Below are 26012 nucleotides of genomic sequence, written 5' to 3'. Positions count from 1 at the left end.
TCGGTAAATAAATGTTTCGCTTTCAGATATCTCAAACGTGAAATCGCACCCAGCTGCTTGTGTAAGCAAACAAATAGCCAGCCCCATGTTAGGAGTCCTTCACTTGTGGTTTGATGAATGAAACCAGACAAAGGTAAATGGTTATTTAACTAATTTAGGAATAACACTTTTGTAACCAGAGTTTCCGAAATGACCGAGATGGGGCCTATAGTGTGTTACAGATCACGTTCCCTTTACCCACCACCATCAGTCAAGTGTAACAACATAATAGAACATTCCAAACATGTAACACGTTTTTCTTCTTCTTCAGAATGGCAGCTAAGATATCACCAGCATACAAGACCCAGAGAGAGCCTTTGTATAGCCTCAAATATTTGAACGTTGAGTGATCAAAAAAAAAGACCGCTTATCATCCCAATACACTACGGTCTACGAGGTTAGGCTACTGGAAAGCCAAATACTAAACCATTATGCGATTAGATGTAATTATTGCATATCTGGGATTATAGCAAGCTCTTTCAATTGTCATAATTGTTAGGAAATTGAAGCTATACACCTCTGTAGCCTATCGTTCTGGTTTGTAGTTAGTCCTACTGCTTCATACACATGGCTCGAATTATGTGATTTTGAATTGCTTTAGCCCGTAGTGTAGCGATTGTGTAACAGAATGCGCTCAGCAAAGGATGAAAGTGTGAATTCTAGAGGGGTTTAGAATACATTATGTGAGGACAGACAACCAGTTGAAAGCTGCGTTTAATATGCTGGTGAACAATTTAGTCGAAGGCTGTAAATATAGGCTCGAATTGATCGGGACTCGTCATCAATGACACTATTTTAAGTAAATGTATTTTTTCAAATTCAACAACTTTTCCTTTGCGGGTAATCATAAACTACTTGCCCCGAATAAACAAGTAATATAAATACAACCAGATTTACAAAAGAAAATGAGTAGGGGGAGTATGCTATACAATCTTTGTATTTCCAAGAAAATATGTGGAGTAGGCTGGGCTATAAGCTAAACTAAGTTATTTTCTTTTTCTTATAAGAGAAAATGGGTCACCTGTAAACTGCTTGACTATGCTATGTTAAAATTAGTGTTTAAACGTATTAATTCGAAGCAATACTACAAGGCCTCATCCTCCAACTTCGACCTGCAAACTGCCCGTGCAGTTGTTAGTTCATAACCGTAGCCGTATCATTACACATTAAGGACATAGCACATTAAAGGGTTACCTTGGTATTAAGAAATACCGTGTTGAGATATTTGTAGAAAGTCTAGAGCCTGAACACCGCTTCAATCAGGACCACAGTTCGACTGGGATCAAATAAGGCCTGCTCATATTTTGACCCGATGAGGGCATGAGAACTAGGCCTAGCCTACTTAAATTTTGCAAGGGGTAAGATCATTTTTTTTTAAACTATCACGACAGGTACACTTAGGCCTAGGAAATGTCACAAAATCTCTGGCATTTAAGCAACAACAAGTTACTGGTATATGAATGAATCAGGGAACACACACTCAAATCAACCACTGTCACGATACACATACCCCTCCCCCAGCCCCAACATGGAGATATAAATCAAATCAAAGACATTATAGGCTACATGCTACTTACTATCCCAAGCTCGACTGCGAGGCAAGGGCTACAACGCCCATTGTTTTATTCCTCCCACCATAGGCATATTCCAATATGTCCCTATTTGAGTCTAATAGCTACATTACGTGCAGTAGAGTATATGGACATTATACTGGATTCATTCTGTACGCTTAGAGGTCTCCTCTCAAAACCATTTCTTAAAGGGTAAGGAGACAATGGCACGCAAAGAGACATGCAGCCTCTGTACATGAAGCTACTCCACAGAGTACCGTGCAGTCGAAAATCAGAATCCCAACACCTTGAGGACTTCGTCGATGTATTCATTATATTCTAAGTGTAGGCTATATTCAAGCCTAGGCCACAAACACAGTGCTTTGCCTCTGCACATTTCCTCTGCCATTTGTCTCTGCACTGTGCACTTTGTTTACCGCTGTCTCATTCACTCTCTGTTTTCCATCACAACGCATCGCATTCGATGTTCCTTCCTATCGACTGGCGTACATGCTGTAAAATACATTTTCCAAATTGATCACTCATTTTACATCTGTTTTGCAGCTAGCGTAATCGCTAGCCAAGATGTGTATCAATTTTGAAGCAATACTTCCAAAGGGTATATTTTTGAAGGGGCGAATGCATATGTTTCGTGAATTGAGTGAAAGGTGAATTGAGAATCCACCTTGATTAAGCCACAGGAGGTAGTTTAGAGAAGCCTGCTTTTCATTGCTGTCTGTGAACATATGAACCAGTCATTAACGCGCTCACATACAGCGAGCAGCGTCACTACCGTCTAATTCGGCACATAACATGTGCTTCTTTGTGTTCATACCCAGTCGTGAGTGAGTGCATGAAACAGTAACATACAGCTAGCTATGCAATGAACACACCAGCCAACCAACCTAAATAACGCCAGTTCTATGTTCACTTCATCTTTTTCCATCGCTCCCCTACATTGAAGAATAAGCCACACTAGAAGCAAAATGACAATAATGTTTTTGAATTTTTGTGTAATTGTGCAAGACAAAACTGGAGAACGCATATATAAGGCAAACATATTGTGTCGCCTACACCTGTGTATGAAGAGTGGCGTAAAGAAAAAAAGAGGACCACCTTATTTGGTTTGGCATTATGCTATCCCACACAATAAGCGCCAGCGCGCATCTTGAGCTTCAGATGAACATTCTTGAGAGTGAGACATAGTTGCCTATTTCTTTTTTAATAGTACAGTCACCATCACACAACTTCATCAACCGACCCTTCTGCAAAAGCTGCATCATGGAGTAAGCAAATTGAAGGCAACAACCAATAAAATTCAAGAAACAATGAAAATTTCAAGACGAAACAAACAAAATGTATTTGAAACGATATATTAAAAGTGCTTTTGATTTTCATGTCTCTCCTCTTTGACTGATGATCGACTCCACACACACTCATGACCAGGAAAAAGGTGCCACAGATGTCCTCTCCTCAAAATGTCCACGAGGTCAGTAAGCTGCAGTTGCAGGTCCATAGTATCAATTGGAAAAAGTTCAACCATCAGTGGCGATATTGTCATAGCGATTAGACTTGTTTCTTATTTGTCTAAATTTCTTTATTTTTCTGTTTTAAATTCTCACTTCAATTTTAATTCTTGGAGAACATAGCTTCGACAAAACATATATCGCACTCATTATAAGAAGCAAAAGGTTATATCAAAAATTATTAGTATAGAATCACAGAAAAGCTGGTTTAGAACCAGAAAAAAATACAAAACAGACAGGTACATAGACACAGGACATTTCTTATAATTGCTTGGAAACATTATTTTCCCGCTAAATCTTGAATCTTTTTTTTCTTACTGCGCATATGATGTTTTTCATTTTATTTGTATGATTTTTTTTTTTTTTTTTTTACAAAAAAGGAAAATAAAGACTAGTATTTTACAAAATGAAGAGTACTGTTCTTGAAGACGAGAGTGGATTTACACAGGTGTAAGTCCAGTTCCATATTTTCTGTACATAACGTATTCCATCTCACATCTTAGTCCCAGAAGACAAAAAAAAAACATGTCATGTCTTCCAATATGTTCAGAAAATGTCCTATATATAGTCTTCTTGTACMGGATGCTGAATTTTGGTCCTTTTTCTCTCTTTTTGTCACTCTCATTCGGATCATTGGATGGACATGTAAGGCCAGTTGAAGCTGCTCCCGGATAATAGCATATCCCTGATGAGSGTTTCAATAGGAGTTTTACCTACCAAGCGGACGAAGAACAGCTGCTCAATTACCGATGAGGAGACGGTGCGGAGAGAGGGCAGCCGCAGCAAGAGCTTGCCAAAGCGGCTCGGCTGGTTAGGGTACTGGCTCCTCACGTATTCCTCCAGGGCGCACTGAGACTTCTCCTGCAGGCTTTCGATGTGAGCCGCATCTGACAGGCCGCAGGCGTCTGTGCAGGCAAAAGATAGAAACACAAAAGCACTCCGGTTATCATTCAACATCAGCGTTACGTGTTATTGACAAAGTGAAATWAACAAACACACTGCCCAAACATGCTACATCACATTGAGTAAGAGGGACTGTCATATAGAATAAACAAGGGCGATATGTTCAAGTGGGGAACGCACCACACAGCGGCAGATACCTCTACACGTTCATAAATCAACCAAAACAAAGAATATGCAGCTATCTGGGATGGAAAATGGTGTGTAGCATAAGCCTATAGCATTTCCAATTGGAGGAAGCAGGGGGAAAGGTATAGGCCCACTCGTGCTTTCTGAATCAGGGGACTCAAGTCTATACACATGTAGAAAATACATTGATTACGTTGAAATTGCAATGGCTGTATATGACCTAATTAGTCTACTCTCAATAAGCTGTTAAGACATTTTTCCGCTCTTTACTTGATAGACCATGCTTGGCCTGCTTTTCAATGTAGCCTAGGAAAGGCCGCTGGAAGCAATCACATTTATTAGCGGGGTGAAGTCAATAGTCACGCAGAAAACACGTAAAAATACGAAAAGGAGCCAGCACAACAACACATGCGAAATGTGTTTTGTACACAGTCGGGGGTTGTGGATTGCAGTCTGCATAGGCCTAAATAGAGAAATACACTCAATGTCAATGTCTTAAGATATGTTTGCGAATAGTACAAACTAAACGGTTTTGTCGCCATGGCATAGGCTTACTGCCCGTGCTTAAAAATCTGCAGTAGACGGTTGTGCAAGGCCAAGCATACTGGCATATGGACCGTTATGTGTAGGCCTGACGATGTTGCATTAAGTCATTGCTTTGTTGCAAGTGCACAGGAGCGATAGCCTCAATTCTCCAGCTCTAATACATTAAACATCGGACAATGCTATCCGAGAGGCTTTTAAGCCTCATCTTGATTTCTCAGGGCMATAACTCACTATGGCCAGACACAATAACCTTATGAACTCGCGGACTGCGTGGGGGCAACTCGGAGATCTCGGGTTGATTTACTATGTATGAACTTATAGGTGGCACAACCCCATGTAGCCTATGCAAATCCGTTTGGATTATTTTTTTGAGTGTCACTATTCAATGAATAATCGGGGAGAAATGAATTACATTTCAAAAACCTCTTGCAAATATAAACTTGTGAAACGCAACGCAATGGCTAAGTTCAAAGCATTTCGGCGACTGCGCAGCAGTGAACGCACGAGTCAAAAGCAAAAGAAAGCTCGTGAAAGGGCACCCTGTAGTACACCAAACATAGAACTAACACTGAAAAACATAGAACTAACACTGAAAAAACATAAGATACATGTTTTCTAGATTCACGTTCAAGCATCTGAACACAGATAGAAACATGTAATTAATTATGAAGACGCGATAGATAACTGGACATATTAGGAATCATAAGAAGACAATCACCTAAACTAGGCTAACGCCTATGAGTTTCCTGTTTGAAAATAGCTATAAGTAACCCAATTACAATGTACACCACTGTAAACCGGGACTACAATAGTTTGCTACATATATCATTGGCCCTACATGTTGTCTCTTGCTAAAATGGACAAAAATCTAAGTTTAAGCTAGCTAGTCATCTTAAACAACTAACTATTCAGTTGTAGGCTATTTTATGTTATATTTTATCTCATAATGTAACAACAACTTGGCACTAGGCCCTCAATGTCATAATGTTAGGTTGATGCCTAATATAAAATATAAAACATTTAAAAAAAGTTTGCAATAGCAAAGGTAGTCTATAGGTGGACCAGATTGGCTTGATTGATCATATAAATGCACGTAAATATATGTTTGTCTTTAAATGTTATTTGCAATGATGCCTCAAACGAGAACTCAACGTTTCGATGCTAAGGACAGAAATGCCATAAACTATCCCAAAATCCAGGAAAAGTCCTCGTGAACAGATAAAGCAGTGGGAAAGGTTTCCATGTCACCGAGATGGGCAAACTAGAGGACTGGGGTAGGTTTAATTACATTGAATAAAACACTTCCTTTGAATTCCCCTTTGGCCACGAATCAAAACAAGTTCACTGAACACTCAACCTCAGTCTGTTTATCCACATATTTTTTACAAAATAATTACAAAATGCATAACATTATATGTTACCTACATATCATGTAATATAATATATGCCCAATATAATATGCAATGAATGTATTTTAGTATTTCAAGTAGTGTGGATATGTTTAATATAGACCTAATCAAAAAGAGAAGAAGTATTAAGTAAGATGCTAATACTAGGTTACTTTAGGCTAAAGTAGGCTATAGGTGATGTCATATTTTTTTGAGGATCTCGAGAGTGAAAATGTGTTTATTAAAAATAAATACATTTTCTTATATTACAAAACACAATCATTAGCGAAATTGTGCGTAAATGTGAAATGTATTGATTGAATTAAGGCAATTTAATAAGAATTTGGTCACTTTTAAATAGCCACATGATAGCTATTTTGAGCCACGGTCGATTTTGGCTTTTTTATCCACTAGGCCTACTCTCCACTATCCTTACGCGGTACTTGCAAATGGTAATGAGAGCAAGTGTCCACAGTCAAACTTTAAATATCTATAGGCCTATTATTACGCGCGACACCAATGGTAAACTTGCCTCAGCCAGATAGCTAGTAATGAGCTGCCCTGTGTAGACTACTTTTCAAAATGTGGGATTCTAATTGTTTAAGACAATAATTGTGAGAGGAAATATCAGTAAACAAAATAGCCCACATTCCCATATCAATCTCAAGCGTAGTCTACCGAGCAAAGTAACACAATGACATTTTAGGCTATTTCATCATTTTCTTTGATCAGGCAGCTAGGGATCATTTCCTGTTTTAAAATGACTCGTGTTTGTGCGCGCAAAACATGAAAAACACGCGCCACAACTTTAAAAGCCTACATGAAGTGTCATACTCAAATGATGCTTTTCTTTACGGATATAATGTTATAAAACAATACGCCTGGGACATAGACCAAAACAAATATCTATAGTTATCCAGATTTATAAAAAATATAATGCTTCATATTTTCTCAACAGTTATTAAATATTATATTGGCTTTCAATCTTTTAATACGAGGTAAAATACACATTTAAATTACGTTTTTGAAAATATTACATTAGACGCTGTCTGTGGGTCGGTTTGTTTACTTCGCTTTGGCTAACACACAAAATGTATAACTGTGGATATATGCAGCATGTTATTATACAAAACATAATGGAGTAGCCTGCACTAGACAGCCATGGCCTCTAGTCTGATTTTCACCCAGTCTTCCCCCTCACTGCCCGCCTATAAGAGAAGGCCTTAACATAGTGGCATGGTAAACACTCACCTGATGTGAAGAGTACTATCGCCTTGATGCAGCTGTACTCTGCCGAGTCAACGTGGAGGGCCTTGAGCTTCTCAACCTGCTCCTGGAAGATTCGAATGTGATCCATGAAAGCCACGACTCGGTCCGCAGACATTGGAGAAGCGTGGAGGCCTGCCGCGGCGAGCAGAGGGGCCACATGCAATGGCATGGAGCACTGAGCCGCGTTTAGCACAAACAATTCGCTCCACGTCAGCCTGAGAAGGGACACCTGGTCGGTGATCTGCAGATCTGGAAAGAAAGGGATGTTCCTCGCCCATTCCACGGCGCTGAAGAGCAAGCGAGCTGCCAGCTCGCAGATGTTCTCAATACCCATGATATTGTTGGGCTGCATGCATTGGCTTCCATATCGGGACGTCGGGTAAGGCTCAGCCCGAAGCAATAACGAGATGTATCCGGAGAGATAGCAATGGCCGTTCAGAGGGTCCCCGTTCGTCAGCCCGTACTGCCCTGGGTTCGGCTGGGTTGGAGGCATTCGTCCTCGCTGAACCGCTGACAAAAAGAAAGAGAAGGAGAGGAAATGTGCATCCAGAACTGATGAACATTGTTGCATGTGCAACCTATGCTGAGAAGCATTAGGCAAGCTAGTGTTTTCTGCTCTGAGATAAGGGAGTAACATTTCCCATCACAATCTAGTTCAAACTGTAAATTATATAGTGTGTAAGATTGTGTGTTTAAATAAATAATAATATTTTCAATATCTAAGAGTGACCGTAGCCTACATGCTAAGTGTTGCACTTTTTACATTAGTATCGACTATGCATGCATCTAGATTAAAACACACACACACACACACACACACACACACACACACACACACACACACACACACACACANAGCTTCTCAACCTGCTCCTGGAAGATTCGAATGTGATCCATGAAAGCCACGACTCGGTCCGCAGACATTGGAGAAGCGTGGAGGCCTGCCGCGGCAAGCAGAGGGGCCACATGCAAAGGCATGGAGCACTGAGCTGCGTTTAGCACAAACAGCTCGCTCCACGTCAGCCTGAGAAGGGACACCTGGTCGGTGATCTGCAGATCGGGAAAGAAAGGGATGTTCCTAGCCCATTCCACAGCGCTGAAGAGCAAGCGAGCGGCCAGCTCGCAGATGTTCTCGATACCCATGATATTGTTGGGCTGCATGCACTGGCTTCCATATCGGGACGTCGGGTATGGTTCGGCCCGAAGCAATAAGGAGATGTATCCGGAGAGATAGCAATGGCCGTTCAGAGGGTCCCCGTTCGTCAGCGCGTACTGACCTGGGTTCGGTTGGGTTGGAGGCATTCGTCCTCGCTGAACCGCTGACAAAAAGAAAGAGAAGGAGAGGAAATGTGCATCCAGAACTGATGAACATTGTTGTATGTGCAACCTATGCCGAGAAGCATAAGGCAAGCTAGTGTTTTCTGCTCTCAAAATAAGGGGGTAGCGTTTCCCATCCCAATTTAGCTCAAACTGTAAATTATGTAGTGTGTAAGATTGTGTGTTGTTTAAATAAATGATACCATTTTCAATGTCACCATACTCAATGTTGCACTGTTTACATTTGCATTGACTATGCATGCATCTAGATTAACTCACACACACACACACACACACATATTAAATATTGAACATAACGGGTGTTGCCATTTGCTAAATTGCAGTAATACAGGCCTATAGTGTCATTTAGGTATATGCTACATCTAATTGTTCAATGCAGCCGATGTGTCAGTTTACCACTGTATTTATCAACGTAAAGCTATATTCCTCCATTACACCTGTGTTATACTGCACTGAAGAAGAATGGCATAGCCTAAATACATCAACACCAAGTAAGGGTCAAACCCTTCTTAGCATAGCAATAGTTTAGTCAAGGAAGAATCGTTTGACAATATGCTTGAAAAAGTATAATTGGTCTATATATATATATTTTTTAAATATTTATTTATTGAGGATATATTAAATAACATGTATGGTAATTGTGGGGGTTTATTTAAAATACGAGTATTGCTATCATTTGTGCTCCAAAGAGAGGGAAAGTTACGGCCTCTCATACATTATGAGGCAAAACAATGTGCTCCACACAACTTCTCTAGCGTTCCTCAAGCTGCCTAAGCATATGGAACAGGAGGGTGATGTGGTTATGTTGTCTGTTCGTTTTAATGCACAGACAAACCAAACACTTGTGTATCACTACACATGTAAGGAAGTGCACTTCATGTTCTCTTACACACACACACACACACACACACACACACACACACACACACACACACACACACACACACACACACACACACACACACTTATAATATCTAACATGACGGATGCTTTAATACAGGCCTATAATGCCATTTAGACCTATGCTCCATCTAGTTGTTCACTGCAGCCCATGTGTCAGTTTAATTTGGTCTAATGTATTCCTCCATTACATATGTGTTATGCTGCACTGAAGAAGAATGGCAAAAATATATCAAGCACAATAAGAGTAAACGCCTTCTAAGCCTATAGTTCAGTCGAGGAAGAATATTTTAATAATGTGCTTTAACAAAGTATAATTGGTTTAATTGTATTTTTGTTGACAATATTTTTTGGGATAATATTAAATAACATGTATGGTAATTTGGTGGTTAATTGAAAATACGTGTTTTGCTATAATTTGTGCTCCAAAGAGAGGGAAAGTTACGGCATCATACATTATGAGGCTAAACAAATGTGTACCGCACAAATTCTCTAGCATTAACGTCAGCCTGCTCAAGCTGCCTAATCTGTCTAGTCAGCATATGGAACAGGGAGACGATGTGGTTATGTTGTCTGTTCGTTTTAATGCACAGACAAACAAAACACAAGTCTATCACTACACATGTAAGGACGTGCATTAGCATGTTATCTCTCACACACACACACACACACACACACACACACACACACACACACACACACANACATTTCTTCAGCCGACAGTATTGGCACTGATTTCGGTGGTGTTGGTCAATGGGACAGTTCCTATTGGCACGACATGTATACGTTAAGTTCCTTCTGACACTCCTCTTGAAGAAACTTTTGCATCCCTCGCAGGTGAACTGACCATAGTGCTTGCCGCTCGATTTGTCTCCGCAAACAACACATTCTATATGCTGTGGACCAGAATTCTGACTCCCCTTGTCCCCAGCAGTCCCAGGTGTTGACGGGGGTCCTGGCTGACTAGGGGTCTGCGGAGTGTGCGGGGCTGCCGACGCCGTCTGCTGTTGCTCCCTCGCCGGCTGAGTTGCTGGATTTGGGCCGCTTGGAGGTCCTCCGACCACGTCTTCCTGCGGATCTCGCCAGACGCTAACTACCATTGCCATATCTCGGGCCCGAAAAGTGCGATAAAGCGAACTGATCGCTGGGATTTATAAAGCGAGGGGAGAAAAAAAGATCTCAAACACGACAGTGCAAAGTCAAATCGGAGCAAACAATCTCCTATGTGAAAGAAGGGAGCAGAACACGATCAATACCTTCAAAATACAGGACACGATAGAATAAGCACCCGATCAGGATATGCAAGTATCGGGAGGCCAGTTCCAAGGTAAATTGCAGTTAGCCATTCAGGTACCCTATCTTGAAGAAAAAGCGAGCCAGACGTAACAAAAATGCAGTTTGGTATAAAATAGCCAGAAAGGAGGCAGGAGCGATTCACATGGACGTAGAAATGAACATAAAATCTTTCAAAGACACGCGATCCAAAGTGCTGCGAGAAATAAATTCCCTTCTCTTTTCTTCCTTGCTCCTTACTCCCGTCTTCGCTGTTGGAGGGGAGGAAAAAACTGAAGAGCAGGATTTTACATCTATATTCTTAAATAAACCTCATCTCGTCCAGCAAAAAGACCGCGTCGCCGTAGTGCCCATGTAGTTTCACCTCTCCAGCAGGAATGGAGCGAACACGAAGAGATAAAAATAAGGAAGAAAAAAAACAACTAATAGAATATGCAAGACGGAGAGACCCAAAAATGAATGCGTTTAAACGGGAAGACCAGCAGAGCTATGTTTCCGAAACGGGGATCTGCGCGAATGTCTGTATATAGTGAACTTTGACACTACTATTGAAACTGACACGTTTCTATGGAGATCGCTGCGCCTTATATGGTGCTCGTGTCAAGGAGCCAAGAGAGAGGCTGCTGGCAACTGATAATCAAAGGCGACTGACTGGCCAGAGCCCTGCATTGAGGGGGGAGAGGGAAAATGGGAGGCTAAGGTTAGCCAAGCCTCTTTCTCTCGATTGGTTAGAGTCCTCGTTCCTCGCTACCTACGACTGGGGGCTCTGACAAGCACAATTTACATTGAGCTCGCCTCGCGCTGCTATTTACTTTGAAACCTGATTAGCCTACGGGCCGTCTATTGTCACAAAAACAGGAAGAAACCCTGGATAGAATAGCCGAAAAGATGGGTAAAAGAGGGGACAAAGCTTTGCGCACGTGAAATAAACAAACGTGCGAGGCGAAAGGGACTCGCATAGAAGGACTCGCATAGAATTCCCCAAAGTTTGAAATGGTTTGTTTTGAGACTGCTATCTTAATTATAAATGCGGGAGATATAATTATTTATGTATGATGTATTTTATTATAGGCTACATGCAGCCTACAGCATTTGGTGATGCGTAATACTGTGGTATACACGTCAACGTTACATTTCCATTGTAAAAAAAATGTTTGGGTTCCAAAATTGCAGGGTCAAATTAGGGAAAATGACAATGTAAGAAATGATGCATAGTAGCCTAGACAAGTCGTGTTAGAATAGACAGAAAGGGTGCGACGGCGCCAACGAATCTCACAATTGCATCGACGAAGAAGAAATGCTCTGTAACAGTTGTGGTTTTAAGGCCTGCACAATCACTAAATGGGTGTCATATTATGTCTTAATAATGACAATAACTCAAAATCATGTGAAGCTGTTTGAAAATTGCACGGGGATTCCGGCTTTTTGTGTGTGGATACTGAAGCCTGCATGCGCCTCCAACTAAAAAATGTCTGGATCGGTCTGCCATCTAGCGTACAGTATACAATTACAACCACATAGTAATGCATAACTCACATCTATTGTTATCAACCCTTGTAAAATTGTTTGTAAAAAAAACAAGTAAACTCCTGAAAATTGCTTTCTTTTTATTCATATTTTTACAGATGCTGTGTTCCTGAAGAAGGTTCCAAACACAACAGCTACTGCTTCTCTTTTAGATTGAGCTTCAAGGTAAAAGTCCTTCAAGGTAAAATCACTTGAAATGAGTGGAACTTAGTTCAGATAACATTGACATGAAACTTACAAACTCGGGTAGTGTGAATATGACAGATACAAAAACATGTAGGCTACATAGCCACCAAAGTCATCAAAACTTTGTTCAGTGGGGCTACAAGCCCGGTGCGTCGACATGCATCCATAATAGCATACACTAAATAGAGGAAAGGGTATTTTCAGTATTTTCAAATGAAGTGAATAGTTTATGAACACATTTGTTATTGTCTTTCCGACTATGGTCAGCTATTAAGAGATATAATGGAGCGCTATTATGCAAGTACCCCCCTTGCAAACGCATAGGAGGAATGGGTGTTTTTAAGTAGCCTATTCAACAGCAGAGCTCTTCCCGTCCCCGTCTCAGACACTGCACTGAGTCTCCCGGTCATGTCTCCAGCTCTTTGAAAAGGTGAAACGAATAAGATTAAATCGGACAAAGAATATTCTGTAAGTGTATCATTAAGATTTTACTATACAGATTGGGAAGAGAGTTGGACGGAGAGAGAGAGAGAGAGTGGGGGGGACAGCGAATAAGAGCAGAGGGAAATAAGGCTAAAGCACGAAAACAGCGAGAAAAACGAGAAAGTGGACAGCGGGACATTAAAAGAAGAAGCACCCAGCGACGACTATTAGGCTATGGTGGACGGAAAACATCGGTAACTGAATTTGGCTAACACCAGCCAGGCAAGTACACAATTAATTTCTGTTTCACCTATTCACAAGTAGCTTTAAATGCTAAGAATACATTCTTGCCTCGCCACACGACCATCTGTCTAAATGCCAAACAGCCACTGTTACATTCCAGGGCGAAACTTTTGAACTGCAGTACTTTGAATCTTTTCCTTTACATTCTAACCGGTTTGGGGACCCGTTTCTCCGTTTTAAGCTGTCTTCGCCAGTATATACTGGCATCGTTGATGCTGTTACCACAATTCAGGGAACCCTTTCCAAGTCGTGAGCATCTCACCTGTGCATGGCTATTTGTTGTTTGATCACATAATGAAATGATCGATAACAGCCTGTTTGTCTCAGAGATAGTGTCAACGGATTATAGGACAGTTGTTCGACCGAGCTGGTCAGGGATAGTAGGCATAGTGAATTCTAGGCATGAGAATAGTTCCTGGAAGACTTTCCGGCTGTTTTGCTTCGTCATATGAAAATCTAGGAGGTTCACGATCATCAAATTATCATTATTTCATTGCAAAGTTTGCAGTTACAATTTGAACCACACAATGTTAGATAAATAGAAGAAAGTGTGTCAATTTAAAGGCAAGTTTTACGATTAAGGGAATGTAAATGAAATTAATTACCACAAATGCCCTATTGTTTAGTAGATAATTGAGCCATAAATACAACTTACATCGAGCGATATTGATACAAGCATAGGCTATGAAATACATGTTTGGGGAGACTATAATCAACTTCGAATCCCTTGTGTCTCAGATTTTAAGTTGATGCTATAAATGCATTTTTTAAAAGTTCCCCATAACAGGAACTTATAGGCCTTACTATTAATTTCTATGTTACACATTGAGGAATGTTATATGTTATTACCAAAAATACCAAATGCTTTTCGCAGTGCAATATATTTGCACACGTAGCCTATGCATCCTGACATACATATATTTTCTGAGCATCTGCGGTGAGGTCAATATAAATAGGCCTAGGTGGACTTCATATACTGTATTTGTTTTAAATATAGGCGACATTAGGCTCATTTCCAAGTGATGTGGTCTCTCTCTCTCCGTTTTTATAACAAATAAATCGAATTCTGCAGACCGACTTCACCCCAACAAACATGTTTTTCGCTTCTGCAAGCAGTCAATCGAGCGTTATGAACTCTTGTGGAGCAGTTGTGAAAGCAATAACAGGCCATGATAGCCAGACCTCCTACTTCGGGAACACGGAGGCAAATATATAGGCATTTCTGATCATTTAAACACCTAACAACGTTGCAGGAATATAGCTAATAATATAATCCTCATTGATTTAGTTTAGGTTATGTAGACGCTTCAGTGCAGTGAATATATAGTCATGAGTCACGACACCGTTCAAGCTGACAGAGAGCATTCATTGCTTTCTTTACCTGATGCTTTAGAGGCCTCAGTCGAAATGCCTCCTGTAAAAACAAGTGTTATGTTTCTTCACGACGAGAGAGGGTAACACACATCCGATCTCCGCTGTTCCCATCCCGCGCCCGCTTTAAGAATCTGCCTCTAACTGAACTAACTTCCATGAAGAAAAGGCTGCGGTGTTTTGTTCCAAAAACATATAGCCTATATGTCAACCAAGAAAAATACGAGTCTAAAAAACTATGAGAAAATGGTATTAGAGACGTGTCAAGTGCATGGGGCCTGCATCCGTGTTTTAATTTAGGCTACAAATGAGGGGTGCTGTCAATTATTGCACACCACTTAATATGCGTAATAGCCTAGCTTACATGTGCAACTACATTTCACTAAAACTCTATACTTGAGTGATTTATGATAATTCAATTTGATAAAATAACTTCAACTTAAATTAACATAGGAATGTTTGAACAGATAACAGAAACATCTGAAGACAGATGGATTAAGAATTCCTTCTTCTGCGCCTTTTAAAACTTTTCCACACAGCTTATCACTGGATGTATCAAGGCTAGACCGGCATAATGAAACAAGTTTATAATTTCTGTACTATTTAGATTTGTTTTGATGTGTTCTATGCAGCCTAATATCCTAGTTTTGTTATAAATGTCTCTCAACTTTAATCCATGCGTACAGATTATTTAGAAAAATACATTTTGCATAGTGAATTTGGCGACATAAAGAAAAAATGAAGATGGCCAGTGCTGCTACTTTTCTGTAGACCCAAGCTGTGCGTTATACTTTAATGTGTGAGTTGGAGGTTTTGTTGCGTGCCCCTCTACTTTGAGTCGTTACGAGTTGAAAGAGAAGAGGAGGAGGCTTTTGTCCAATCTGATCCCTAACTATTCGGGGCTCAGATTGGTGTGAAAGGGACGAGAAGGTCACTTGAAATCGCCTTTTATCCGCTGCCATTTTCTCTATGGATCAGCAACTTTCAATAGACATAATCTAATCGCTCTTAATGGAAAAGCTATTCGTGAGAAATAGGGAAAATATTTTAGAGCCTCGCCACTTAAAATCGCCATGTTTAATGTAGGCCTATGGACAAAATTATCTGACGTAAATGATGGTTAAACGGACTAAAGGGAAATGCTTTTCATAAGTTGAAACGTAAACTATTAGGACTAGGATTTTAGAATAAACTCAAAGCTATATCATGAACGTGACACCTTTCTTTCAGAACTAAATATGATGAAGTATCACCTGAGATAGTCAACAAGCAGTTAAGTCACGCTAGAAATATGACCTATTAGGCTACCTACTGTCCTTCGTGTATATCCAGCTACTTTTAGGCTTATGCCTGTTACACGTAGTCCTATACATGAAACGTGTAAGAAATGATATGTAATACTTCTTACCGTACCGCCTAACTCCCAACTATTGCGTTGTGACATGCAAGATTGACAGACCAACGCGATCTCACACTGTCAAAGTAGCTAACAGGTTCAGTTGGGATTGTTTCTTCAAGGTTTTAATCATGGGCCTGAATACACCAGGATGAATAAAGCACCACACATTAGGATTTTCGGGCTGGGAAAGCCAAGGCTATAATTGTAGACAATAAGGCCGAAATGACTTTTCCAATTAGCTTGTGGTTGGAGTTTAGTTGGAGGGACTGTCAGTTTACTCGATGGGTAATGGCTTTATTGCTCACAAAACCATGATCTATTTAGAGCACATGTGCTAATTACTTTGGATGGTCTCAGAGACCGAGATCATAAATCCATTAGCGCTAAAATCCGGATAGTTTTACAGTGCAAACACTGTCATTTTGTAGTTCACCAAAAACCCAAACTGCAAGCGCCAGTAGAGACATCAAAGTAACAGCTTTTTCTGAATTGTTAACCCGGCAAAACGGGCAACGTGACATACATTACATTGTTATAAGTGATTAAAATCACATGTAAGGTAGGCCTAGCTTAGTAGGGTATAACGTGTGCAGCACGCAATTCAATGAGGGCAATTCAAAACACCTATACTGATTTAAAATGGTACGCCTAATATCTGGGTGGCAAACAAAGAGGACAATTAGCAAAACACAACTCAAATCATAATTGTATCATTGAATGGGAGAAGACACCATATTAGCCTAGTGAATGCAACCAATGGCCAAGCGCTTAGGCTATTATGATAGTTTCAATGTCTTGAGACTTTTTAAATCACCTCATTCCGTATAATATGAGGACAACCCTTTGCCGCATAGTGCTTGAACAATTGTTCATTTTCTCAACTACATCTATCTACAGCGACCGAGGTAACATGAACACAGTTTTCCAAATGCAGTGGATTCTGGCATTTCACCCTTAAAGTAATTTATTTCGGCGAAACCGGAGGGCAAAGGTGGAATTCTTGAGAAATTCTACAAGGATAGAGGAGCTTTTAGATTTCTGCACGCGGATTACTTTTCATCCTATCGCCACATTATCCGAAAACACACTGTAGATAGACCAATGACAAAAAAGGCAGAACGAGATTATCTCCCGTGCAAATTTGCGACCCCGCACGTCACCATTTAAGGAGTATTAAACTAAAACTGGAGTAAAGGGAGAAAGGAAGACACAGAGCCCGGAGAAGTGGCCTGTCTCACGTGTCCATCCTGAAGCTGGGAGGTGAACTAAATCATGAGATACATTTCCAATGTAAACTTGCCCGTCATTGTGCATATTTTGTAGTGAAATGAGTGGCATCACTTCAAGTATCCATAATGTTTTTCTTAAACCAACACACAGTGGGCGCTTAATTAGAATTGTGTCTGGCTGAACCGCCACCGTGTTGTAATAGGGCATGACTGAGCACGTTTAAACAGAGAATAACATGTTACATCAAGAAAAGAAAAAAAATCACGCTCAACCTCGTTTCTGATCATTTCTCATATATTTTACATGACTTGCTTCTGATGATAAAATGCTTGCATAGACTAATTTACATGTAGCCATTCGTTTTACAAACCAGGGAATAGTGGACAGTTATGTGAGCCATAAGCTATGGTTTAAGCATGATCCCTGAACAAATTCATGTGATTAATAGTGGGAAAATGAGATGTGTTAAATATAAGTGCATCCCACAAACTGTATGGAACATTACATTATTGCATCCCCTTGTCATTACACAGCCAGAACAAATCAAGAATGCAGATAAGTGTAATCATAATACTAATCCGAATCATAATAATAATGTCACGACAGTACACACACACACACACACACACACACACACACACACACACACACACACACACACACAGCACACACACACACACACAGGTGCTTCGGTATACTCGATCTTATATGGGGTGGGGTGTTATCATTAGAGATATTGATAATGCCGGCAACGGTTGTGAAATGATCAGAGGTGTTAGCCAGATATGAACATCCATAAGTGTGGCAACCAGTGCTGGGCCAGTGATGAATCATGAAAACGAAGAAAGAGAGTCGGCACTGTTCCCTTTCCAAGTGCTGTAATTGCTTTCAGGCAACAAAATAGAGAATGTTTTGGCCACGATAGCCTTTGTAAGGTGCTTTGAACTGTTCAGTACACCTGGTTGGTAGAAGAACACATGGGCAAATCACAAAAGACTACAGATGCCCTTTTTTAGACATTTTCCTATTTATTTGGAAATGGAGTGTGTGTATCTATGTGCGATTGAGTTGACACGTTAGTGAGTGAGTGTGTGTGAAATCAAATGATTCCACAGCTATTGCCCACTATTTAAATTGACCATCAAAGCTACGCTGGATTTTGGACATGGCTACATCAGGACCTTTTGCCCTGAAGTAAACCAATGTCAGGTGTCCCTGCCGAATGATGATGAACACACCTCTGTGGTATTAGGCCTGTTGAACTGAACAGAGAATATCTCCTTTACCTTTCAGTTTGGGTAAAAGGGTAAAATCATTGTGCTTCAGGATGCATCAGATACTTATTACAAGCAACTTAAAATATCAACCCCAGCCCTCATACAGTACACACCCACTGAAAAGCAACAAGGCTGCTCATTTTTAATTCTCGAGCTGACAGATTGTGACCTTATCAGTCGGTTGTTCCCTCTCCCCATGAAACTCTTCAGAGAAATTATTTATACTTTTGTTGGTGGAAAGCCAGAGGGGTCACATTGAAGAAAACATCTATATTCAAAACCAACTTAACTTTAAACCAAACAATATGTTATTACTTTATGGCAATAATCATACGGCAAGTTTATTTGTTTGTGTGTGTGTGTGTTCCCCTCATCAACAATGAACTAATTGTGTTTCCTCCTAACAGGGAGTGAGCGACTGTGCAAACGGATCGTGCCATGTAAGTTCCACTGCTGCCACACAGGCCCCATTCACCAATTCACTGAGACATCTCACTAGTCTACCACTTATCGATTCAAGGATGGAATAATCGACCAACGACACACCTTTATTGTATTGGTATAACCCGAACACTCCCTTGAATCAGATCCGTAATACCATCTTGATACTGTGTCCGGGGCATGGCCAAAGTCAAGTAGCCAATCAGAAGGCAGCGTGACGCACACAGGGCCAATGATAGCCACCCACTTTTTTTTATCTGGCTTGCCTTGCGTTGGAAGTGTGTCTTTAAGCAGCTCTCTCCCCTCTCATCAATGTCTCTGTGTTGTTGTTTTTTCTCTCTCAGACTGAAAGGAACATCATGGCACGCCGCCCCTCCTTTGGAATAAAGAGCATCACCTTGTCACGCAGTCAGAATCGACAGAGGGTTGTGGTGTCATGTGGAAAATAAATGTCTCTGTTTGTATAAGCTTAGTCACAGCAGCACCCATGACATCGTGACGTCAGCACCGTCACACAAGGTGCGGCTCACAACGGCCGCGACCTGGATTTGTTTGACCGTTGACGTCCGAATAATGTAGTCTTCAGGAGTAATAATAACGACACAAAAAAATACTGATTATCAAAACTCCCAGCTTAGGTAGGTACTTCTATGACCTATGCATTTGTCTACAAGGTAAGGGTTGCTATTATGCCTGTGTCAGTCGGTTAAGGGCAAGACAGACCAACACGAATGTCGACTGTGCACGGTGGACCACCTACGGGGTGACGGCGAATGGTGGCGATTCAACATGTAGAGTCGTTGGGAAATGATCAGAAAATCACGGCCTGTGTACTGTTGTCAGCGGTGATATGACGTCCAACCGCTGCACACCTGCTGTGCACGGCCGACGTTCCTGTTGGTCTGTCTTGGCCTTAAGGATATATGAGCTTCGCCTGTGTCCGTAGCTGAAGATATCTACTGTGCTATGAGTTATGCCTGTGTCAGAGATGATCAACATGCCTGTGCTTGTGTCCTCACTGCCCTGGCCTGGACCCAGAGGACATATTTACAGGGTGTACTAAGCTTAACGCCACGCTGCTCTCCTCTCCACCTCACTCAGCTAACCTTAATCCCTCCTACCCAGCAGCCCACACAGCTCTGAGGGTCAACGGAAACAGAATCAATACTTTATGAATATGTATATAATGTATAATGTCATTCTCAAGTCCAAATGTATTTGTGATGCCATTCGTGTTTGATTGTCAATGTTCTTATTGTCATATTCAGAAGCTAAGGTGAAGCTAGCTGTGTTATGCTACGCTGGGCAAAAAGGTTTTGGACGTACTTGATCATGTGCCCCGTCCTTTACTAGTCTTTTAATTTATGTATGTCGATTCTGTGTGTGTGTGTGTGTGTGTGTGTGTGAGAGACCACATGGCAAGTTTACCTCAGATGACCCCGCTGACATGAGGCGTCCGAGCCGAATTCAAGCCGTGACAAATGGGTTCTGGGGCTGAACAGCAGACATTCCACAACATGTTCCTGTTCAACATCTCCTTCCTCTCCTTATCCCTTCCTACACTTCTCCTCTAAACATCTATCTCTTCCAAGGTTGTACGGATTCACTTATCGATCAAACATAAACCTGTTGTATGTATCGGAAGAGGTTGTGAGAATCTCCCTGAGCATGAACTTCCGAGGAAGGCAAGCCTCACAGCGCCATTTGAATGCAATGCTCTACAAAGCTCGGGCGTATTTGCAGATGAATAAAGGAAAAAGAGACTGGTGTTAGTAGAAAAAGAGAAGTGAACCCCTTGGATGTTAGTATCGTCGACTTTTCTTGATCAGTGATGTAGAGGCTGAGAGAAAATATAGTGCTGTGTTTAATCAGGATGTGTAGGTTGTAGCATCCTTTCCTCCTCCCCCTGCAATATCCCTCCATTTCTTTAGCCCTACCTCTTCCCTATCCTCCATCTCTTGCTCCCTCCCTCCCTCTCTTCCCTGTTTCTCTCTGATTTTCCAGAATGTTCCTCCACAGAATCCTGCCACCTGTGTCAGTGCAAAAAAAAAAGGCTATTGGTATTCCTCTTTGAGGCTGGTTAAGGTAAGTGCCAGCCCCCATTACGATGACAAGGCAAGTAATGATGCCGCTTGTTCCCGCGGTTCCCCATGATTTATTTATGCTTTCCCAGGGAGTGATCCTACCACCTCCATCCCCAGTCCTACCCACTCTCTACATTTTTTAAGAACACATGCAGTCGCCCCAGGTTAACGTCGGCGCCGCCATTGCATGTCACAGGCAGACCATACGGGAACGTAGGAAGCTGATGCAACGATGTGCTGTGGATACCCTGAGTTTTAATCATGTGTAATAGCATTACTGTCAGAGAAAGCAAAATAATTGTCTGAATAAAAGAATCAATCCATTTCACTTGTATTTTAATGTTTCATTTTTTTGGGGGGGGTATTTGCATTGATTTTGTTGTCTGCTATTGCAAGCTGCTATAGAATAGAACTGCATGTGTCAATGAGGGGATTGACGATTCCTGGTGTGGGTCATGTGACGCGATCATGTGCATAGATCTTAGATCTCTAAAGTGGCTGAATTGAGGCGTACCAAGATGGCAGCCCTAGCGGTGACACATGCATGAGGATCTAACCTTTCTATGGTAGCGTGGTTCTCATTTTCACTTGCGAACGGGGGGTGGGGGTGTGGTCCCAGTGAGGCTGTGGGTGGCGACACGTGGCCCTTTTCGTCGGACTGGGGGCCCGAGCCGCGGGAGTCTGCAATGCCGACAGAATACGTCATCATTGGAACAATGCCAACAGAATGCGACGGAATTGGGAGAAGGCAACGTCACATAGCGAGGTTGTGCTCAATGTGATGATAGGAGGGGAATGTCTGTTTTCAATGCTCACCCCCACAGTGGGGATCGCGTTCTCCCGCTATCCCTCTCTTTCTGATCCCTCTCTCTCCCTCCTCTGCCCTCGCTGTCTGAGGAATTAATTACCAATACGCGGGCTGTATGTCCAGTGTAAATAAATGATAAAGATCACCTGTCAGTCTTCCCATCAACCTGGAGACCCAGAACAAGCTGGGGGAGGGAGGAAATACTGGTGTGTGAGAGAGAGAGTGACACGGTGTGTAATCATGGCTGTTCATGGTGTTGCTCTTCCAATTGTATCTATCCCTGCTTTGCACTCTGTAGACAGACAGTCAGCTGTAATGTGAGGGGGCTCAGCTCCGAGCGAGATGATTCCTCGCTGTTGCCCCAGTGTTGGGCGTTGCGTGGTTGTCTGCCCCGTCCCCTGAGTCTCTCTCTCCCCCTGCCCTGCTCCCTGATTCGTTGGGTAAAAGCGCCCATGAATGATGGATGACTGTGTCACCGCAGCCTGCAAAGGATTCATTTGTTTCATTGATTTCTCTTTAGGCAGAATGCCAGCGTCTGCCGCTTCCCACCTTTTCCCCAAGACTTCCAGCCGTAATAGACGGTAATGACTTAAGACAAATTAACCAGTTTCTTGTAAAAATAGCATCAAATAACCCCTGACTCTACTCACGAGCACATTGGGGGAGAGGCGCTCGATACGCTGGGCGCTAGACCCCGGTAGTATTAACCCCGCGGAGAACATCCAGGCGCCTTCTCAAAGCCGTACGTCTCCCATACTTACTGCTCTCTCTCAGGCCTCCCAATAGATGGATAATGACTGGTTGTCTGGAGGGGCTGTGGGAGTGGGCTATTTTCACTGTAATGGAGGCCTTTACAGCCTTCCCTTAGTCTATACACACCTGCAGCACCAGCTAACTGCTAACGACATGATCTATGGTAGGCCTTACTACACCACTTCACGGCAACATGCTGCTTAGTGTGTTAAAGGGATACTCCGGGATTTTGGCAATGAGCACTCTGGCAGATACCCGTCGACTTCCAGTCACTGCGCTAACGCCAGTTAGCATTGGTTCACGAAACTACCTCTAACTTCCTTCCTACTGGACACAGAGACACACAAGTGGTATCCATGAGTTCATCTGATTCTGCGGAGGTAGATTAAGGGCCTTATTGCCAAAATCCCAAAGTATCCCTTTAAATCATGTTATTTCACACTCTATACTCAGTGGTTCCCCTGAATTCTGGCACATGCACACACCTGTTAAGTGATACTGAAAAGAGACCTCTTCACTGATCCAAGGATACTCCGTCTTGCACTCCTCATGAAATCTATCGGAGATTTTTGTGGTTAGAGAACTGAAAATTCTGCATCCTTCTTCTAGGTGATTGTTCTCCATCACTTTTCGATGGATGCCAATAAACACAAGCGGTATTCCACTGTTGATTCTCAGTGGCGGCCCCTCAGGTCTACCTCTCCAATAACACAAGCACGGTGAAACCTAACCCAGTGCACTGAGGGGGCAGTACCTCCAGGGTAGACCTTGATGCAGTCAGGGAGGGTGAATAATAATACCCACCGTGCTAATGAATGCAAGTGTTGGGAAATATTATCTGCTCCCTGCAACCAATTTAACACTGTTTACCAAGCCACTGGTGAGGTGCTGTGGAGGGGCCAGATCCCTGTGTGCTCTGTGGCCCTCTCTGGGGTAAACAGCCAAAGCCCCACTCACGTCTGACATGAACAAGCCCTACAACTGGGCTGCTCTCAGAGGATTAGGTAATCTCACCATGATACCGTCTCTCTCTCTCTCTCTCTGTCCTGGTGAAGTGCCTGTTCCACTCAGGGCACATCTATCCTCGGGGTCCTTACATCCTTAAGTGCCTCCAGAAAAGGTTAGTTGGCAGGTAATTGTCCAGCTGTGATCAGGCTTATTTTAATTGCAGGTGCTTCAACGCAAGCCATACTTCCTGTGACAACGAGGCTTACTTTGAGGGAAAGGAGGAGATGGGAGAGGGGACGGCGGAGAGAGGTGTACCGTGTTTTGAGCGTTGGTTGCTATGGCAGTGCTTCTTATGTTTTCAACAACCCCCATGATATGACAACTGATATGACAACAGTGATTTAACTGTTTTGTAGACGTAGCTGTCACACAGACTATTGGAGAAGAAATGATGTAACTCAAATGGCGGTATCTACCTGAAAACAGTCACGCAGGGATCTGCGCCAATGGTGGATCGAAACATTTCCTGATGCAAACATTTTTGGAATGATTTTATATTATTTATCAACTGTTCCAAACACATTGTTTGAATATGTCCACCAATATCAATAACATCGCTAATCAGTCATTCAGCAACAATAACAACATATAACCATGAATAGCAACACACGTCGACGCGAAGCTACATTTCTGTTGATGGCGACTAGCCTACCTTGCAATTCAACAAGGCCCACATCGAGTGGGAGGGACATCATTGCAAAATTGTGTGGTATTCAAAAGAATGCATGTGAGTTAATCAACGTGGTGACCAGCAACGTTTTGCCGTAGGCCTACTTGGATGTGCAGAGTGGTCCTTGCGCACAACTTAACAAAAAAATAAAACCCCTATCACTTCCCTTTTCTCCCCCCTCCTAGCTGCTTTATTGAGGAAAATGTCCGTACTATGTCTGTGATACGTGGTTGTCCCACCTAGCTAACTTAAGATGAATGCACTTACTGTAAGTCACTCTGGATAAGAGCGTCTGCTAAATGACTAAAATGTAAAATGTACTATCTTGCACTGCAGAGTTAATGCGTGTGACATTAAGCGCTCAAAATGAATAATATATGTATTTTTTGTAAAATTATTTCCTTCCCTTTTTTGTGATCCTGTGGTGTTACATTGAGCTCAAAATTACACAACGCAGTCTTACCACAGGTAGCTAACCATAAATAATAATGACTGACTTCTCACTTACTGGTCCCTGTACCTGCACAAACTGGTGCAAATACCAGATGTAAACGGGCAACACCTCCAAAAGGATGGATGAAGACAGAGGAAACAGTCATGACATGAAGTGTGCATTCTATTTTCCAGTGATTACAAACAGCCTACCAACAGAGAGCAGTGTATATTTCCCTAATCTAAATGTCACCTGATCATATGATCAGGTCAGTAGGAGCTTGAGGGGGACGGCGGGTTACGTTTGGCTGACCCGAGTCAAAGGTCACCCTGACCAATAAAATATTTCCAAGGCTCCATCAATAACTGTGACATGCAGACTAATACAGTATGGAATAGCGTGTGTGTGTGTGTGTGTGGGGGGGGGGGCACAAACCCCATGGTTGCATCAGGCACAACGGATGACTGAAAGGCCAAAAGGTTACTGGACAGACTTCGGCCCCTGCCCTGCCACCCTCTCGTATGTGCATTTGATAGCGTCAGCTGCAATTATTAAAGTATACTTCAGACAGGTCAAATGGGAGAGGGCAAAGAGCAAAACCTTTAAAGCGGTGGCTGAAGTCAAAGGTTAGGATGGCCATACGACTATATGAAGTGCCGCTGGGCTCCCGTAATGGTATCAAAGGGCTGTAACTGGAGGGACAAGGACTAATGAGAAACAGTAGATGGACCTTCATCGTTAGACGGATTTCAAATGTGACCATGTTATGATGACAATATTAATCATGGCATTAGCCGCCATTTGGTCATATAGTAGGCCTATGTGTGTGTTTGTGCTTGTTGTCTGGAGAACCATCAGCCTGTACGACTATTAAATATAAATGGCCAAGGTCAGGGGGGTCGAGGCACGCATTAAGCACGAGTGACCAATGCAAAATGTAAAGGTCAAAGTGGAATTGGCCGTGCTGGAGCCATACGACGACACTCGGGCGTATTTATGCATGCCATTGGCGGTGATTTATGGCAGGAGATAAGCGTAGGGATGAGAAGAAAACACTCTCTTTTCTCTCTTCTGTAAATAGACAACTTTACTCATATCAATCACTGTGTCACACTGCATCGTTACTATATGTTTCCTGCTGAGATTAGAAACAGCCCTTTG

At 42.1% G+C, this 26012-nt stretch overlaps 1 protein-coding gene and 1 long non-coding RNA gene across 2 annotated transcripts; one reads left to right on the top strand and one right to left on the bottom strand.

The window, feature by feature from the left end:
- Window positions 1-3453: 3453 nt before the first annotated feature.
- On the bottom strand, window positions 3454-11593 carry nr2f1a (nuclear receptor subfamily 2, group F, member 1a). The gene is made up of 3 exons (XM_023978892.2): window positions 10328-11593; window positions 7390-7917; window positions 3454-4020 (listed from the first exon to the last, which is right to left on the bottom strand). Exons 1-3 carry the CDS (start codon window positions 10749-10751, stop codon window positions 3746-3748), a joined length of 1227 nt encoding a protein of 408 aa, XP_023834660.2. The 5' UTR covers window positions 10752-11593; the 3' UTR covers window positions 3454-3745.
- A 1094-nt stretch (window positions 11594-12687) lies between these two features.
- LOC111957854 (uncharacterized) lies at window positions 12688-21507 on the top strand. Its single transcript, XR_011474775.1, has 3 exons — window positions 12688-13356; window positions 19062-19094; window positions 19440-21507. It is a non-coding gene; the product is annotated as an uncharacterized lncRNA (long non-coding RNA).
- The last annotated feature ends 4505 nt before the right edge of the window (window positions 21508-26012 follow it).

This window comes from Salvelinus sp. IW2-2015, linkage group LG33 (genome assembly GCF_002910315.2).
Source record: "Salvelinus sp. IW2-2015 linkage group LG33, ASM291031v2, whole genome shotgun sequence".
Lineage (NCBI taxonomy): Eukaryota > Metazoa > Chordata > Actinopteri > Salmoniformes > Salmonidae > Salvelinus > Salvelinus sp. IW2-2015.
The sequence above is the reverse complement of the archived record's forward strand: the minus strand, read 5'-3'. Positions and strand labels throughout refer to the sequence as shown.